Here is a 19,040-nt window from a genome sequence, read left to right as displayed (position 1 = left end):
TAGGTCACATGGATCGTAATGTTATACTATATCATATGAATTTGTTCCTAAAATAGCCCTCTATAATCGTGATGCAGCCATTGTGCCCTCGCAACTCATACTTTCTTCATAAAATCTAACGCTCTCGCCAGTTACTATTATATCTATCATGATAACGCATATGCCTATGTCTCATAAATCTTTCGATCTCTTAAAAAGAGATGCTAAGACGTATAAAATGTAGAGAAATAAATATAATCGACGTTTAGTTCGTTGGATCATTAAAATCCTTTCCTAACTAAATTATCAACATACATTCGAGACTCTCTTTTTATAGAAGTAAATATTTTTTACATTTTTAAGGATCTCGCGTTAGCCATACTAGAAAATGCTCATATTGTCCATACTAGGAAAAATGTAAATAAATATGTTTTAGCTCGTATTTCGCGTATAGAGATAATTAATTGAGAGATTTACCACGTCCAAAACGACTCGGGAAGCCTAAAGTTTGCATAAATATTATTATAATATAGTCCTAAGCGTACGTAGGAAGAAAGGGGTGAGCCTTGTATAATAACTTTCCACGCTTTTAAAATCAACAGTTTACTTATTTCTCCTGTGCCGTATTTCGAAGTATGTCTAATATACCACAGATATGTGCAAATCCATGGAAGATTGGTCACTTTTGGGGGTCTAAGCGAACAAAATTCAAATTTGAGAACGGACCTACCGAGCCAACTTTTTAAAATTTCTTAGGCCATCCAGAACACAAAAAACCTTGCATTCCCGAGATTTCGAAATACTTATTTTTTTGCCGGGCAGTTTAAATTCTCTTATAAAAATTTAACATGAAAAAAATGAACGAAAACTAGCCATTGCTCAACTGTACGTACTCAATGTCTGAAATTACAAACGAAAAAAACATACCCATAGGACCAAAGTATGGGAAAAGATCTGTACTTTGAGCCCCGGTGAGTTAAAAATAGTTGCTTAGATAAAAAGTTGTCTACATTTAAAAAGAGCAAAAATCATAAATATCCCGATTTTTTACGAAACTCAGTGATTTCGCCCATTTCTAAAATCCTTATAACTTTTGATCTGAGCAATTAGTTTTAACCATTCGGCCCTCAAATGAAAGCTCTTTTCTTCTACTTCCGCTTTCACAAATTAGATCAAAAGATTATTATTATTATTCTAGGTAACATTTTAATGGTTTCATCAGCTATATATTTGGCAATGAAGAAAGGTCAAAAAACAGCCATAATTTATAGGCAATAATTTTTTCTACTTTCAAGCATATAGACAACTTTTTACCTGAACAACCATTTTTAACCCACTAGCGCTCAAATTCAAGCTCTGTTTTAAAACTTCGATCCTTGTAACATGCATTTTCTGATTGCACCTCCAGACGTTAAAATTAAAATATATAATCCTAAAAATTTTAAAAAATCATCAAGCTTTTCAAATTTCCCGAGTTTTTCGATCTACTCGAGTTTTTCGAGCTACTCGATCTTTTCGAACTGCTCGATCTTTTCGAACTGCTCGAATTTTTCAAACAGCTCGACGATTTCCCGTATCTCGAAAAATTCTTAAACTCGGCAAAAAACTCGACTCGACTCGGCTCGACTCGGGTTTTTCGGTTAAATTTAGATGATGGGCTATGTAATGGTACTCGATTAATAGTGAGGAAAATGATGCAATCAGAGGCGGATTTACCTAAGATCACTTGGGGCACGTGCCCAGGGGCCCCTATACGATAGGGGCCTCCAGAAATTTTATTTAATATCATAATTCATAGTGGGGGAATGGGGAGGCGAAGGGGAGATTTCTAATTTTCCTACCTAATCCCAAACCAATCTACCCCAAGCCTCTAAACCCATCTACCCCACACACAGCAAATAACCGATTGAAAATACAAATACTAAACCTTAAACCTTAAGCCTCTAAATCTACTTACACCACACAAAGATATCTCTTCGCGGGAAAACGTGGAATAGCGAGAAATAAATCTAAAACTAAAGTCCTTAAATCAACGAATTAAAATTTTCAAGCACGCATAAATATATCCGCTTGTCGACACTCTATTAATGAGACACTTTTTATAGAACGAGTTACGACACATAATTATGATTTATGCGTACTTATTTATGAAAATCTGATTACGCGAAATGAGACGCAGTATATGCGCGATTCGTCGACTGTATCGCTCTTTCGTGGTCGCTGTGCCGCTCGGTCGGTAACCATTTGTCGACGGCGTGTCGAGAATATAAGGTTCTCTCTCTCTCTCTCTCTCTCTCTCTCTCTCTCTCTCTCTCTCTCTCTCTCTCATGTGAGTACAACAGACCTGTTCCGCTTTGCTCATTTTTCATAGCACTCTTACTGCCGCACCCTGCCTTCAGGCCTATTTTTTGTAGATCGTTGCATGCGCTTTTCTGCAACCTTCAACGTGAGATAATAATCACTGGAGACTGCAATTTCTTTCAACGATACTTTTCTGCTTAAACATCTGTCGCTATAACCTAACCTGCAAACTCGCACGGCTTTCTCTGGGTGGGGGTAAAAAAGCAGAACAGTAAATTTTCAGATGGATACATTTTCAGAAAATTATCATATCAATCGAAAAAAAAAAATATATCAAAACTTTAATGCAATTAACACATTTTTATTCGAATGAGTCTTGTTCGCATCGGGTGGAGGGACCAAACGTGTAACTTTACACTCGTGAATATTATAACGTTGCACCCGTATGGTTATTATTTATTTTCACAATGCGATCATTCTCTCGCGACAATGTTTCAAGGCTCCCGCGCTTAATTAACGAAAAATATGCGCACCGCCTTCCGCCGTAATCGTCCCATCGATCTCCGACTTAATTGTTCTCCTCGCCTTGAAAACTACCTGAGCTTTCAACATTTGCGAAGAAAAGCCTCGTTTCCGAAAAGTATCCCATATAAGCGATAAATTCGCGCAAATCGTCTCGGAATAAAATCTCTCGGATATAAGTATTATAACACGTGTCGACGCACAAGAGGAATATTTATCGCGCGCGGCCAATATAAGTTGGCATTACTTTCTATATATATATATATATATGTTCCTGACCGACATCTACACAACGTATACTACGCTCGAGGGAGAAAAGGCTCGCACGTAGAGTCGGATTTATGCGGATGAAATTTATATGCGCTTCGCGATAAGCTTCGATCAAATTGTTCGTACGATTTTCGATACCGAAAACCGAAAAGTCTACTGGTCCAATTATTCCCAGCCAGTACGTGCGGTAATAATTGATAAAAGCATCAAGTCTCCTTCTTGATTGTCTTGAAATTGAATGGACGAGATTTTCGAACGCATTTAGTATTAAATCTTCTGGAAGAAACGCTAACGCCAGTATCTTTCTGATGAAAGAATTAGCTTCATCATGATTCTTTACGAAATCAGAAACTCCAAGACTACGAAGTTTACCCAGAACTGCCTGGAAAAAAAATTAAAATCAAACTGAGGATACCATCATTAATAATTATCATGGATTACTCCAATCCCCAAGAAAAAGTGGATAGAATGAATATATTCTTGTGGGAGTGTGAAAACGTAGTATGAGAATAGAGTGAGTAAAAGTGAGAGAGAGAGAGAGAGAGAGAGAGAGAGAGAGAGAGAGAGAGAGAGAGAGAGAGAGAGAGAGACAGACAGACAGACAGACAGACAGACAGACAGAACGAACTTTTACGAACTTTCTTGATGGTTTTGCGCGCTGGGTAGAGTTTTAGATACCGTTAAGGTCATAGGTGTCGCTGAACAACATTTTCAACTTTAGAATTAACCTACATCATTAGCGCGGCTTTTGGCAGTTCAAAAGTACAAAAATAGAGCAGCAGCACAATGAAAAAACTCGTACTGGACATGAGAGCGTCTGGTTATTGGTTGTCACAGCGCAGCGCGGTGATAAAGCGAAAGCCCGCGCGCAATATACGATCGACCTCGGTGCGAATAAGAACGGAAAAGCTCATCGCTGCTGCACCACACCGGAATTGCAAGCTTACAGTATGCCTAGCGAGATCTACATTTTTTGATTACATTTGAACGCAAAAAAAATCGCGTTGTTAAAACGATACGTGTTTGTTTAAAAAAATCGCTGTCTCATACTCTTTTTTGCTTCAGGAAAAACGAAGGAAACGACCGCAAGATTTTGGAGCTTGGCCTCTGCTAGTGGATCTGCGAAACTCGACATCTTTTTGGAGATATACTGCTTGTTTTTGCGGCTTTGAATAAGTGCTCTCTCTCTCTCTCTCTCTCTCTCTCTCTCTCTCTCTCTCTCTCTCTCTCTCTCTCTCTCTCCTGTGGTCGCGACAGGGGTTGCCGCACGTCATCGACTTTTTTGCAGGTTATATTATAATATAAAACTGCAGGTGATGCGCGAATCGTATTATAATATTATCCAAGATGCCGCGGGTGAAAGGATCTCCCAAGAAGTTCGTTAAGTTTGCCTCGAGTGCGAAACCCAATACGTGGGTTTTCATCATGAGGAAAGTTTGGAAAGCTCCGAAAGTGTACATCCTAATATGGTCAAGCTCAAACACCCAGCTTCCAATCAGGCTGCAATGTTTGTGTTCAGTTCAGAAGACCTGAGAATAAGAGATCTTGGTTCATCGATTATAATGTCAGATCAGATGGGAAGATGCACCTTTCAACTCCCATCGACTCAATCCTTTTGATTCTCCTATATCTGAGAAAATTTCAACAAGTAATGCCACTGGAACGATGTCTTCAAGATGAAGAGTATCCAGAAATAGCTCGTCTTGTAAAATGTCAAAACTTGAAATTATCATTGGTGGCAGATGGAAAAGGAGATGAGTCTTTACAAGCATTCAAGTACAATGAAGACAAGACATTGACAAGACAAAAAGCAGCAGCTGGATCTAAGAGTATTACCAGCTTCTTCAAGAAAAAATGAAAGCCTTAAATAGGTCATTTGATAGGCGTAGTGACTTGCCAATTAAGAAAACTGATTTGTCACAAAGAAGGCGATTGGAGTCTCTATGTTCCCATAAATGTTGTTAAAGAGCAAGGGATTTATGAGGCTCTCGAATACTTCCCCAGTATACTAAGTTATGCATAAGTTTTAGCAGTGAAAAGGGATGATATTTTAATACCAGTAAATAAAGTCGTAAAAGCCATAAAAGGTTTATGCAAAGGAGTCCAACTAAGTGTTTATATCATGAATTCCATACATTACAACACATTCCACGCACAGCATGGTTAGCAAAAACAAAGGTAATTTTTCTCTTTTCTAAATATTTATTATTATTTCCAGGTAAAAGTGTTTGAACAGCCATCCAGGAGTGAAAACATAATTCTCACTGTAATCCCAAAAGAACTGTCGCCTTCAGAAAATTTAGCTCAAAAGTGGCTTTGCAAAACTTTGTTTATCGATTGCATGCTTTTCGTGGAAGCATTAGTTGTGGAAGCAATATACATCAATAATCGACGTATTCAAACCAAAATCTGTCTGCTTCATGCTAGGTCACTCGCACTATGATGCGATGAGTTTGCTAGTATTTTCTTTCCCAAGTAAAAAAGATGTGTGCAATAAAAATTCAAAGATTCAAATGTAGCTTACACTACTTATTGTTATGTAGGGTCTAGTGTAGTTTTATATCCGGGTTCCGCTGCAGCTGTACATCCAAAGAAAAAGAGCCCAAGACTTCCCTTGCAGCTGAAATTGTTACAGCTCCAATAAGCTATCAGATAAGTTTTTTTTTCTTTTTCAATAATAATATTTTAGAAACACAAGAGAAATGTTGCTATGTATTTAAAGTTGTTTTCTCCTTTTGCAGTGTATAAAAGGCCCATGAGGCTACTCTGGTCTCAAGGAGCAACTGAAGGAGAGAACAATTTCGCATCGTTTGTTTTTTTAGTGAAGGAGTGGAAAATCTCGCATCATTCAATCTATGAGAGCCAGTCTCTTGTATATATATATATATATATATATATATATATATATATATATATATATGTAATGTACAAGTCAGTCATTCTGATGCCATTATCAAAACCTGTATCAAAATTTAAAAAAAGCCGAATGAAATTTCTTGTACAGATTGTCACAGACGATCTACTAACTGTAGCCAATTACATTTCTGGATTCTGGTGTATTTTTATATCTAGGCCACGGTTAGTAGATCCTCTGTGACAATCTGTACAAGAAATTTCACTCGGCTTTTTAAAATTTTGATACAGGTGTCAGAGGTAAAATTACAAAAACATTACTTGAGGTTAATTCAACATTGAATATTGTTATATATTTACATGCAAAAAATCAGCTCTCTAGGTGTATTAGTTTGCAATTGAGAGCGAAAATAAAAATTGATAAACAGGTATCTCATTTGCAAACCAACACACCTAGAGAATTGAGTTTTTGCATGTACATTTCTTTTGGGGTAGTGAAACAATATTAACAGTTGGATTTACCTCAAGCAATGTACTTATATATAACAGTGAAATCCAAAATTCAACTAGCATCCCTTGCATCGCTTCGCGATTTTGGCCTGTTAACTCGAATTAAAAGCATTTTCACGCTTAAGCGTTAATAGGAAAAAGTTGTATTTCTTCGAGATCTACAACTTTTATATTTAACTTTTTTTTTTAGAATGCATAGAATTCGAGTTAGATTCAAAAAACCGTTTTTAGCGATTTTTGGATGTGACCGCATTCTGCGTATACATGCAGGATCAAGCCCAAAATGAATTTGGCACCTTACTATTACGAGGGGAGTTCGCACACAAATTTTTAACCCGATTGATAAAAGTCTCTCAGAGATAATCGTGTAACACCAAAATTTTTATTCAAAAAACACGCAAAAATTGAACAAATTGTGCCCGCATTTTATAAAAACGTGGACGATTGGAATAAAAAAAAAATTAGTTTTTAAAAATTGCGTGAGATATCGTATCTCACACATTTTTCGATGACAAAACTATAAGGTACTTCCGTGTCGCGGTCGTGCCTAAAAACAGGTATCGTGTACAAAATCACTTTCAAATCTTGAAACTAAAAATTCTTATCAATGCTTTGAGAATAAGGGCAAAGCCATTGTAAGTTTCTGAATATAAAAAGCAACTACAAAGCAGAAATATAATTGGCCAGAGTCAATAAATCCTCTGCGACAACCGTAATATGATATTTAACCTGTCAAATCCAATAATTCTTATATGCCTCGAATTCGAAATTACAATGGAGGCTGTTCATGCAGTAAAAACTATCACAGTAGCTCTTTTTAAAAGAAGTTAACAAATTTCCGTGCAAAAATCTAGCGACAAAACAGTGAAAATGGCATCAGAATGACTGACTTGTACATCACATAGATATATATATACAAGATTGGGTCTCACAGATTGACTTGAAAATAATTATTCATACTTAACTGCCATCTCTCTTACACACATAGAAACATTATATTTATACTTTTTCTTTAAATTAATAATGAATTCACGTATATTTTGCCACTAAAATTGTTATATTAAAAGTTGCACTGTTTATATAATACTGACAGTAATGACAGTACTCAGAGCAATAAATTCTTTGAGGGGTAATGGAAAATAAATTTAAATAAATTTAAATTTAACTTTAAATTTAACTTTCCGCGGGCGCTACCGTGCCCATTGACTTTGACATTTAACTTTTTCATGTAAAATGTATAACCGCAAAGTTTTTTAACGAATATCTGATTTATTGCTGTAAAAAATGATTTTAGCTGTTAACTCTAGTTAGGACCTGTATCTTTATTTGACGTCAACAGAAAAAGTTGTATTTTTCAAAGTTCTACAATTTTTTCGTTAAACTTTTTTCTTAGAATGCTTAGAATTCAAGTTGCAGCTTAAAAACCGTTTTTAGAGAGATGACAATATAAATCAATCAATATATAATTATCGAAAATACACACTCACGTATTAATAGAATATGTTTTGAATTGCGCTGTTTCGAGAGCTCTCCACCCAAACTACCAGAGACTTATCAACATAAACGAGCTGCTTCCTCCAGACATTCACAAGCTGCGCATAAAGGCCAGGCTAGAGACAAAGAAGAGAGGGGGATGCCCCTCCTTCATGAGGGACGGGAGAGTCTACATCCGTTCTGGCGAGGACAGCGAACGGGCCAACATCATCTCCACAGATGCTGATCTTGAGGCTTTTTTAGCCCGTACGCCGCCAACAGCCAGCATGGATACCACACACTAACACACACACACATATCATTCCACCAAAACCACCATCTAAATCATCCAACTCATCCACATCTGCCTCTAAAACGTCTTTGTCCGAGGGTCTAAGGGTCTGTCATTTCAATGCGAATTCCCTTACGGGTCACATTGAGATGATCAGGCTCTTCTTGTCTACTCGTTCCCCCTTTCATGTAATAGCTGTAACTGAGACCTGGCTAAGTGACAAGATATCATCCATCCCCTTACTGGATGGTTACACCTTGCACAGATGGGACAGAAACAGGAACGGTGGAGGTGTGGCCCTCTACATTCATCTTTCATTGACGGCTAGCGTTATCTCGTCATCTGACGGCGAATGGTCAGGCAAGCCAGGCAAACCGGAGTATCTTTTTTGTGAAATCACAGCTAAGGGAGTATCGCCCATCTTCGTTCATTGAACAACTAACAACACTTATGCACAACTACTCCACGAAGATCATCATGGGTGACTTTAATGCTGATCAGCTTTCTTCATCTGAAGACGCCAATTTCATCAGGGCCTTCATTGATGAGAACTCCCTCACTTCTGTGCCATATGGTGCAACCCATCACAGACAGAACTCTGACACCTGGCTTGGCCTAAGCTTAATTGATGAGCAGGATCGCCTGTTCTCATACTGGAAGACAGACACTCCTTTCATCAACGGACATGACCTTATCACGGCCACACTCGACGTACGGATTCCACGCCACGTACCTGCTACACACTCTTACAGAAACTACAAAGGAATCTGTGCTGAGAAGCTAAGGGACTTCCTTATCGCATGTGACTGGACATCCTTCACCAGGCCATCACTTGACGAATGCATTACCATTCTTAACGCTCACATCACGAACGCCATAAATCATCTCGCCCCATTAAAGACTGTGAGGACGTAAACGTCACCCGTGGTTCACCGCTGCTCTTCGTGACCTTTTAACTGAAAGGAACATACTCTACAGGCGCTTTCGCAGAAGTCTTTTATCTTGGGATCTATACTTCTATAGAATCGCAAGGGACGACGCTCATAAACAGGTTGAGGAAGCCAGGCTGAATTACTACTATTCACGCTTGTCTACCTTGACCGACGTTGCAGAGATCTGGAAAGAGCTTGAAAATCTTGGTATTACTACCTCTAAATCTCCTTCAACTGCTCGGTTCTCTTCAGATGCTCTCAACAAACACTTTAGCTCCATCTCAAACGACCCTCAAGCTCCATCTGTTGAGGAGTATCTGCGAACCCTGGAGAGTCTGGACCTCCCTGAACACATCATCTTCAGGGCTATCACAGAGTCGGATGTGTCGGCTGCAGTATCACACTTTAACACCCAGGCCAGGGGAAGCGATGGCATCCCACAGGTTCTAATCTCCATAGCACTGCCAATACTCGCTCCTTTACTTTGTCAAATTTTTAACCTGTCTCTGAGCGAGGCACGCTTTCCGTCATCCTGGAAATCATCGATCGTAAGAGCACTAAATATAGTTAACTCTCCAACAGCTGTCTACCGTCCGATCTCTCTACTCTGTTTCCTGTCCAAGGCGCTAGAGTGGCTGGTGCACAAGCAAATCTCTGAATATCTTGAAACAAGACTTTACCTTGGCAATTTAAGCTGACTGATGATATCAGGCTTGGGATAGACTGGAAGAGGGTCACTCTGCTACTTCTATTTGATTTTAGCAAGGCGTTTGATACTGTGTATCACGTCAAGCTATTCCTGCTCTGCTTGATTCCTACTCTGTCAGGATGAGTGCTAATGCCGAGAGGATAATGGGCTAGGCTGCATCAAATAGTCTTAAACTTAATGTCCTTAAGACTAAGGCAATCGTCCTGGGCTCCCCCTACTATATAAATGCTCTACCTACTACTGCTAACACCTATATAAATATAGGGGGAGCCCGGTTCGACTACGAATCATCGGTGCGCAATCTGGGTTTGGTGCTAGACTCCAAACTCACGTGGACAGAGCACGTTACACAAATTTGTAAACGTGCTTACTCTTTAATGTACCGTCTCTATTTTTTTAGGAAGAGCACTAACCTCAGGTTGCGACAACACTTGATGCAAGCACTCTTATTTCCCATCATCGAGTACTGTTCACTGGCTTACTGTGACCTGACAGAGGAACTTGATTTGAGGCTGCAGAGGCTTGTCAACACGGGGATCCGTTATATCTACGGTGTAAGGAGGGACGAGCAGATTTCCCCTTATAGGCGTGAGTTGCAATGGCTTACCACCGTCGGACGTAGGAAATACTTCATGGACTGTTTTCTAAGGAAAATGTTCAACACCTCCGTACCTATCTACCTATTAGCCTATTTTGATTTCCACGTCGCGCTCAGGCCTGTAAGGGGTGAGGTGACCCCCCTGGACATCCCGTCCTTCAAGACGGAGACGCTGAGGAACTCATTTTTCATCAGTGCTTCCTGCCTCATCAGTGCTGCCTACCATCTCACCTTCGCAACACACTATCCATATCACACTTTAAACAAACAGCTAAATCATACTTCTTTAAATTAGAAAATACGCAAACATGACACAAACATACGCACCCATCCATCTCATTTCACCTCATTCCATTTACTCTTCATACTATCACTTCTTACACAACAATTTTTTATCGTATCTGTATTCACTATATTTAAATATGTACAACATAATGTACAACAATAAAAATATATAAATCTAAATCTAAATCCTTTTTTTTTCGTGTAAACCTGTCAAAAAAAAACGCATGCGGGACTGTGGGAGAGCGGATTGTCATGGTATCGAATACTTAACAGTGTCATTATACATCTTGCGAATAGCTTTAATGGCCATTTTACTAATAAAACGTTAGGTAATATCGTGCCTTTTGATTGTATAAGTGGTTGTACATTAAAATAAATTGGTATAACAAAATCTGTGGAACTAATTCTTCGGTGTAGTTAAGAGATTCTTAATCAGGTAAGAGAAACAAAAAATAAATATTTACAGACTACAGTAGCGTTTAGTTTTCTGGGCTCGTTCACAGGTTTTATTTTGATTTTTAGAAAACTTTAAAGTTTTATCATAAAATGGGTGATCGCGATCGGCACAGAGGTAAGCAAACTTTTGCAAGTGGTTCAGAAAAACGCCAAGTGGCAAAGGAGAAACATAAAAAGGAAAATGACGTTCATGTTCGAACTCGTAGTATGTCAGAATTTCTTACGTCAAAAAGTACATCAGTAAAATCAAGTCCTGAAGTCGTTGTTGATTCTTGTACTAAACAAGATTTGACAGATAGTTTTACAAAAAATATGGCACAAGAAAAAAGTAAAGATGATGAGGTCAGAAATGATGTAAGTACAATTATTGTTTATTTTTGCAATTATTTTATTGATAACAAGTTGTAACAGTTGCCAGTGCAATTAACGCACGTTGAGCACGTTACGACGTCTCTCTGGGACAGAATCAACATTCTGTATAATACTTCTGTTGTTACAGCTACTAAAGGCGCAGCATGTGAGAGAGTAAGAGAGACAGAGAGAGAATAAGCATCGAGAGAGATTTAAATTCAGCAATGTACAATGTTGCCACCTGCTCGCACACTGCTGTCAAGAGTTGACAACAGTGTGTCAGAGGGCATAGGTAAATCTGTGCTCGCGCTAGCGAGCCATTCCAAGTCTGTCTTCGCTCCGCTCCGTTTCGCGAATAGACACTCTGCGATTGCGATTATTGTGTGCGAGGGTTGTGAGGTCAACCGAACCGTGGACAATCCGTCCGAGACCATCTTCGCGTGGGTTAGAACGGCCGTGCCGGCCATGTACATCTGTAAGTACTAGTTCTTATCAACTCTCGCTTATTCAGGCGACTTTAAGCCTCCTCTCTCTCTCTCACCTCGACTACATGCTGGTAGCTGGCATGCGCCCGTCTGGCGCGCTTGTATAAGCCAAACACCAATAAACAGTTAGTCTAAGTTTTACAAATAACCGCGAGTGTTCATTGACTTTTCCTTCTTTTGAATACACGTCCTGAGTACTACTGTCACCGCCGCGTGTTCATACGTCTTTACGTCCGTGCGCGGATAGATTATAGTCAGTAGAATTTAGTGCCTTCTGCACAGCCGACGGAATCGGTGAATAGTAACATAAACAACTTAAAATAGTAATGACGGCCGAGCTATCGTCATAAAGTTTAAACTAAGTTTAAATTAAGTCATAAACTAAAGTTGAGTCAAAGAAATATAAGCATAATATTTTTATAACCTTGTAATAAATAAAAATTATATATTTTTAAGATAATATTCAACAATCTCAGGATTTGTCAAATAATATAGGAGAGTGGTCAGATAATATGAGACAGCATGTAGATTAGTAGGTTAAAAAATATGAGACACAAATACAAAATAGTGACAGTAAATTATTAAAAGAAAAATCTATTGAACAAAAGTATGGAAACAAAATTAGAAAATGTACTACAAATATGTTTTAACGAAAAACAAAAATAGGTCAGGTTATTCTTCGTTCTTGGCTTTGTTTTTCGCCAACAACTGGTCGTTTGTATTGTTTTTTTTTTGCAAATTTCATTTTCTCACGATGGATTTTGTGATTGGAAACACGCTAGTGAATGACTGGTAGAGAGCTAGAAAAGCAAGTGGAAACTTTTATTTAGTACTGGCGTAAAGTGTTAACACATGTAATTGATGTGATATTAGTTCTAAGCAAACGTGCTTTAGCATTTAGAGGGAGCAACGAAATACTAGAATCTCCAAGAAATGGTAATTTTCTGGCTTTGATCGAATTATTATCTAAATATGATTTTTTTACAAGAGTATATAAAAAAATATGGCAATTGCGGAAGTGGCAATGTGAACTACTTATCATCTACAATTTATAAGGTACTTATTGCAGAAATTGGAAAGTTCGTCTTCCAAGAGATAATTGATCATGTGAAAAATTCCAAAATTTATTCGATTTCAGTAGACGGAACAAGCAACGCGGGCCGTATTGATCAATTAACGATTGTATTAAGATACATTGAAGAAGATTCACCTGTTGAGCGATTTTTAACGTTTCTACCAAATCAAGGTCACAAATCCGAAGATATGTTTAATGGTTTGATGGCATTTTTAAAGGAGAATAATATCAGTATTAGCAATTGTCGAGGACAATCGTACGACAATGCATCGTCAAAGTCTGGTAAATTCAATGGGTTGCAAGCATTATAAAAAAAAAGAATGACTTAGCACTTTGGGTGCCGTGTTTTGCACACTCGCTGAATCTGACGGGAGAGATCAGATGCGTCGCTAAGTTCAACGAGCTATTTTATGTTGTTACAAGGTGTGTACGTATTTATTTCAGTGTCTGATACTCGATGGGCTCTGCTCGTTCAAGCATTAAAAGAAAAGAGTGACGATAGAATTTTAGTACCTCAAAGAATTGAAAGTACTCGTTGGTCTAGTCAAGCAGATGGTAATAAGGCTTTTGCCAAGGGTTTTATACCAATTTAAAAAACTCTTTCAAAAATATCTGAGAATTTAGATTTTGAATCAAAGGCACGCTGTGAAGCTTTAGGATATTTTAAAAAGATGTCTGAATTAGAAACAGGGATACTGGCAATGTTTTGGAACGACGTTCTTGAAAACCTAAAAAAGAAACAGTATTTCATTACAAAGTTCTGAAAGGCAAGGACACTGCCGCGGCGTGCGTTAAGTCGTTAAGAGAATTTATTGCAAACAAAAGGGACATGTTTAACCATTATGAACAACTAGGAACAAAACTCACAAATGTTGCCGATTATAAAAAAGATCGCAAACGTCGACGTAACGTATGATTAAACCCACTGGATTACAGTAATGCACCTGATGTAGATCTGACACCTTCTGAATCATTTCGAGTATTTGAATATATTCCTATCATCGATAGTTTTATATGTGCTCTAGACCAACGAATTTCAGCTTACGAACAAGTTGAATCACTATTTGGCTTCTTGTTAAAGTTTCATACCGTAAGTGCAGCAGAAATTTCAGAAAATTCAAAAAGATTAATGAGTTTTTACAAGAATGATTTCGACGATAATTTAGAAATGGAACTCAAAATAGTTTCAAAACTTTTGTTCTGAGTTATTAGAATTTGACTCTAATACTAAAATTAGTCGAGAACAAGCAATGTATTTATTAATAATAAAAAAAGGAGTTAGAGAATCTTTCCCGAACGTTGAAATGGTTCTTAAAATTGACTAGACGTTAATGATTACAAATTGTTCTGGCGAAAGATCATTTTCAAAATTAAAACTTATGAAAAATTCTCTCCCCACCACGATGTCTCAAGACAGTTTGAAGTTTATGAGTATTTTGAGTATAAAAAGTGATGTGTCTAGAGAGATAAAAGTCGATCAGATGACTAACAATTTTGCTGAAAAAAAGCAAAAAAAAAACGTTTAATTTAATATCTAAATATTTATTATATATTAAATAAAATTTTACAGAGAATTTTACGCGTACAGAGTGGGAATGCCTCTACTGAGTCGTCGTGTGTGTACGAGAGAGAAAGCAGGAGACCACAGGGTGGGGATGGCCTGACATAACGCGACACCGTAACGCATTCCAACCGATTTATTCCGTCCCATAAGATGTTATCACTTTAATAATTTCAAATTCTTTCTTTAACCTGTATGGAGAGTACAATATCCCTCCCAAGTGCACGAAGGGAAATGTGTATTTTCCATGCCAGTGTAATAAATAGATTTGTTTTCTTTAGGTAAGTAATCTACTATTTTGAGTTCGATAATGACAAAGTTTTATCAAATTCTTAAAGACATCGTTTTTTCTTAAAAATGTATACATACATACCCTTATAGCTTTACGAAGATTGCCACTCTCAAACCTACTTTCAAATTGAAGTTTTTTGACATCTTCTCTGCCTCGTTGAATAAAGATTTTACTATTATCTCTTAATAGATTCACGAGATATTGTCGTTTATTTCTATTACTATCTACTAATGAATCAAGATCATACACTGTTTCATAAAATAAACTGCTTTGGTAAATAGTTTGCTTGATGGACTCGATCAATTTATTTCGACAAACATGAATACTTTTTGAATGTAAAATCTCCATAATGTTTGAGTTGCGAGCTGTCACCATATCTGCAACGGTGATTTTTGAAAATGGAATAATGCTTCTAATATTATTAGCAATTAAACAATAAACAGTTTCATCTGCTACATCTTTATTAATTTTATCTAAAATTTTCAGAGAAGCCTTTTGTTTAAAATTTGCTTTAAGTATTACACTTTCAGATTTATTTTTTAATAGATTATCATTTTTTAAAATCTTATGATCTGCAATGTCTAATTCCTTAAAAAATATACCATATCTGCAATTAAAAAAAGAAACGTTATTTAGGTCTTTATTTCTACAACTGATTTTATCAACAAGTATTTTTCACAAGAATACGTTTAAATTGAAAATTGACGTAATAATGAAGTATGAGCGCATCACGTGCTAACTGGCCTTTTCATCTTACCACCTGATTTTGTTCTGAGCAAACAACAAAAGCTTGTAACTATAAGATAGATCGTAGTTAATAAGAAAATAATCACCCACAAAAAGTATTGATTTCTATAATTATTTAATAAAGCAATTTTAGATCATACATAATATGTATATGTACCAAAGGTTAATCTTTGTTTTCTCTGATGCACTTCAAATATTACTGAAAGTACTGATGTTTAAGCAAAACTACCGTATGGAAGTGCCTTATAATCTCGTATGCGGAAAATTTGCGAGATGCGATATCTTACGCAATTTTTGGGTAATTGAGCATAGATAAAGGCCTTCTCACACAAACATAAAAAACGCCTTTTTTAATTTCAATCATCAGAGTATAGAAATTTTTTTTTCCATACTCTTACAATTCACAAATTACTTTATTCCACACCTGACCGAAATGACCACTTTTTGCGCCTAAAAATTGGAGCGAAAGTAGCATATTTTTCCTGTAAACCTGTTTGCGGGGCAAAAATAAAATCAGCGGGGCATAAGTAAAATTAGCGAGGAAAAAGTAAAATCAGCGGGGCAAAAGTAAAATAAGCGGGGCAAAAGTAATTTTTTTATTTTTTTGATTTATTATTTTTTTTTCTAATTAATGAAACAAAAGTATATATAATTCGACTTCGATCGCAACCGATGCGTATCTCTCTATCATTACAGTAATATAACGTATAATTATATAATCAAAAAATATACATTAGCTATATTCTATGACAGATATAACACTTTTTAAACAACTGTATTTCTCGCTATACTTCTTGCTTTTTTATTACCAAAAAAATGTGTAATCAAATATCGGTTAATATTTTGTTTTCATTTATTCGACATCAAAAAGATTTTAATATTTATGTGTTGTATGCATCACTACCTTTGATTACATTCATCGTTTGTTATAAAAAGTAAGCGCTGTATTTTTAACATAAAATTGTTTTACATTTTGGCGTTAGAAAATTTATTAGCTGACATAACCTCTGATGAAGATGATAATATTACGGAATATACATCAAGTGAAATTGTTGAAGCTACGTCATCGGATGAAGGTGAAGAGGAGGAGGTGGAAAAAGAAGAGAGGTAAGTGAGACGAAGGAGGAGGATGCAGCGCAAGCGGGAAATGCTGTAGCCGATGTACAGTTTGTACCGGCTGAAATGATGGCGGTGAGCGCTGCCGATGCACACGAAGAGGAGTTGCAGGCGGAGGAGAGCGAAGCCGTAAGGAGAGAAGCAGCAGCAGCAGCGGTGGTTGCGGCGCCTACAGCGGTGCGTCTTTAGGTGAATGAGGCGATGGAGGAGGAAGGTGAAGCAGTAGAGAGAGAGAGAGAGATAGAGAGAGAGATTAGATTAGATTAATTGCTCTTTATTTTTGTACATTTTGTTGTACATATAACAAATATAGTGTATTATGATAAAGGAATAAATAAAATTTGTGTAAGGGTATATAGTATAAGGTGTGTGTGATGTTGAGAGATGACATGAGATGAAAGAGAATGTATGTATGTTTGTGCGATGTTTATGTGTTTTCCAAATTAAAGAAATAATTTTTAGCTGCTTGTTTGAAGTGTGATATGGATAGTGTGTCGCGAAGTTGAGATGGAAGGCTGTTCCAGAGGTAGGAGGCGCTGATGAAAAATGAATTCCTCAGCGTCTCCGTCTTGAAGGACGGGATGTCCAGTGGAGTCACCTCGCCCCGGACAGGCCTGAGTGCGACGTGGAAGTCAAAATAGGCTAGTAGATAAGCTGGTATTGAGGTGTTGAAAATTTTTCTAAGAAAACAGGCCATGAAGTACTTCCTACGTCCGGCGGTGGTGAGCCATTGCAGCTCACGCCTGTAAGGGGAGATGTGCTCGTCCTTCTTTACACCATAGATGTATCGGATTCCCGTATTGACAAGCCTCTGCAGTTTTAAGTCAAGCTCTTGAGTCAGGTCGCAGTAAACAAGTGAGCAGTAGTCGATGAGGGGAAATAGGAGTGCTTGCACCAAATGTTGGCGCAACCTGAGGCTAGTGCTCTTCCGAAAGAAATATAGCCGATACATTAAAGAGTGAGCACGTTTACAAGTTTGTGTAACGTGCTCTTTCCACGTAAGTTTTGAGTCAAGCACCAGCCCCAGGTTGCGCCAAAGTTGACCTGGGCCCCCCCTATATTTATATAGGTGTTAGCAGTAGAAGGTAGAGCATTGATATAGTAGGGTGAGCCCAGGACGATCGCCTTAGTCTTACTAACATTCAGCTTAAGTCTGTTTAGTGCTGCCCAGCCCATTATCCTCTCGGCGTTAGCACTCATCTTGTCAGAACAGGAATCGAGCTCCTCAAGGGGGCATTGACAGTAGATTTGCAGATCATCCGCGTAGACTAGATGGGATACATCTGAGTCAAGGCAGAGGCCAATGTCATTGATGTATAACGCGAACAATAAGGGGCCCAAGACTGACCCCTGTGGGACACCGGTGTTTAGTGGTAGGAATGTAGAGAGTTCGTTGTTGTCACCAATGACGGCCTGTTCTCTACCAGAAAGGTAAGATGCAAGCCAGCGGATAACCTGCTTGGAGAAGCCGAAGGAGGGTAGCTTTCTGAGTAGCCTGACGTGACACACTGTATCAAACGCCTTGCTAAAATCAAAAAGAAGCAGAAGGGTGACCTTCTTCCTGTCCATTCCAAGCCTGACATCATCAGTCAGCTTAATCAAGCCGGACTGCGTGCTGTGGCCAGTGCGAAAACCAGTTTGGAAACTATCAAGATAGAGTCTAGTTTCAAGGTATTCAGAAATTTGATTGTGCACCAGCCACTCCAGCGCCTTGGATAGAAAGCAAAGTAGGGAAATCGGTCGGTAGTCAGTTACAGCTGTAGGAGAGTTGATCTTGTTTAATGCTCTTACGAGCGATGATTTCCAGGCAGAGGGAAAGCATGCCTCACTCAAAGACAGAGAGAGAGAGATTAGATTAGATTAGATTAAATAAGTTTTATTTTTGTACATTGTGTTGTACAATTCAAAATAACAGTATAAAGTAAAACAAGTTATAATTTGTGTGCGTGTGAGATATATATTATATATATATATATATATATATATATATATATATATATATATATATAGTGGAGGAGTGTAAGTGTTTGTGAGATGAGTTTTCAAGTGCATAAAAATATTCTTTAGCTAATTGTTTGAAGTGTGACATGGATTTAGTGTTGCGAAGGCGTGATGGTAGCGAGTTCCAGAGGTATGAGGCGCATATGGAATGAACCTTTCAGCGTCTCCGTCTTGAAAGTCGGGATGACCAGAGGCGTCACCTCCCCCCTCACAGGCCTGTGCGCGACGTGAA

At 37.8% G+C, this 19,040-nt stretch overlaps 1 protein-coding gene across 2 annotated transcripts in view; it reads right to left on the bottom strand.

Moving 5' to 3' along the window:
* LOC116417907 (cytosolic carboxypeptidase 1-like) overlaps window positions 1–15,392 on the bottom strand; it is a 252,213-nt gene extending 236,821 nt beyond the window's left edge. For both annotated transcript variants that reach the window (XM_031933052.1, XM_031933053.1), the window contains exon 1: window positions 15,026–15,392. In XM_031933052.1, the coding sequence (XP_031788912.1) occupies window positions 15,026–15,319 (294 nt within the window). In that variant the 5' untranslated portion in view covers window positions 15,320–15,392. The remainder of the gene's footprint in view (window positions 1–15,025) is intronic.
* Between the last annotated feature and the right edge of the window lie 3,648 nt (window positions 15,393–19,040).

The sequence above is a fragment of the Nasonia vitripennis genome, assembly GCF_009193385.2.
Source record: "Nasonia vitripennis strain AsymCx chromosome 5 unlocalized genomic scaffold, Nvit_psr_1.1 chr5_random0005, whole genome shotgun sequence".
Taxonomy (NCBI): domain Eukaryota; kingdom Metazoa; phylum Arthropoda; class Insecta; order Hymenoptera; family Pteromalidae; genus Nasonia; species Nasonia vitripennis.
The sequence above is the reverse complement of the archived record's forward strand: the minus strand, read 5'-3'. Positions and strand labels throughout refer to the sequence as shown.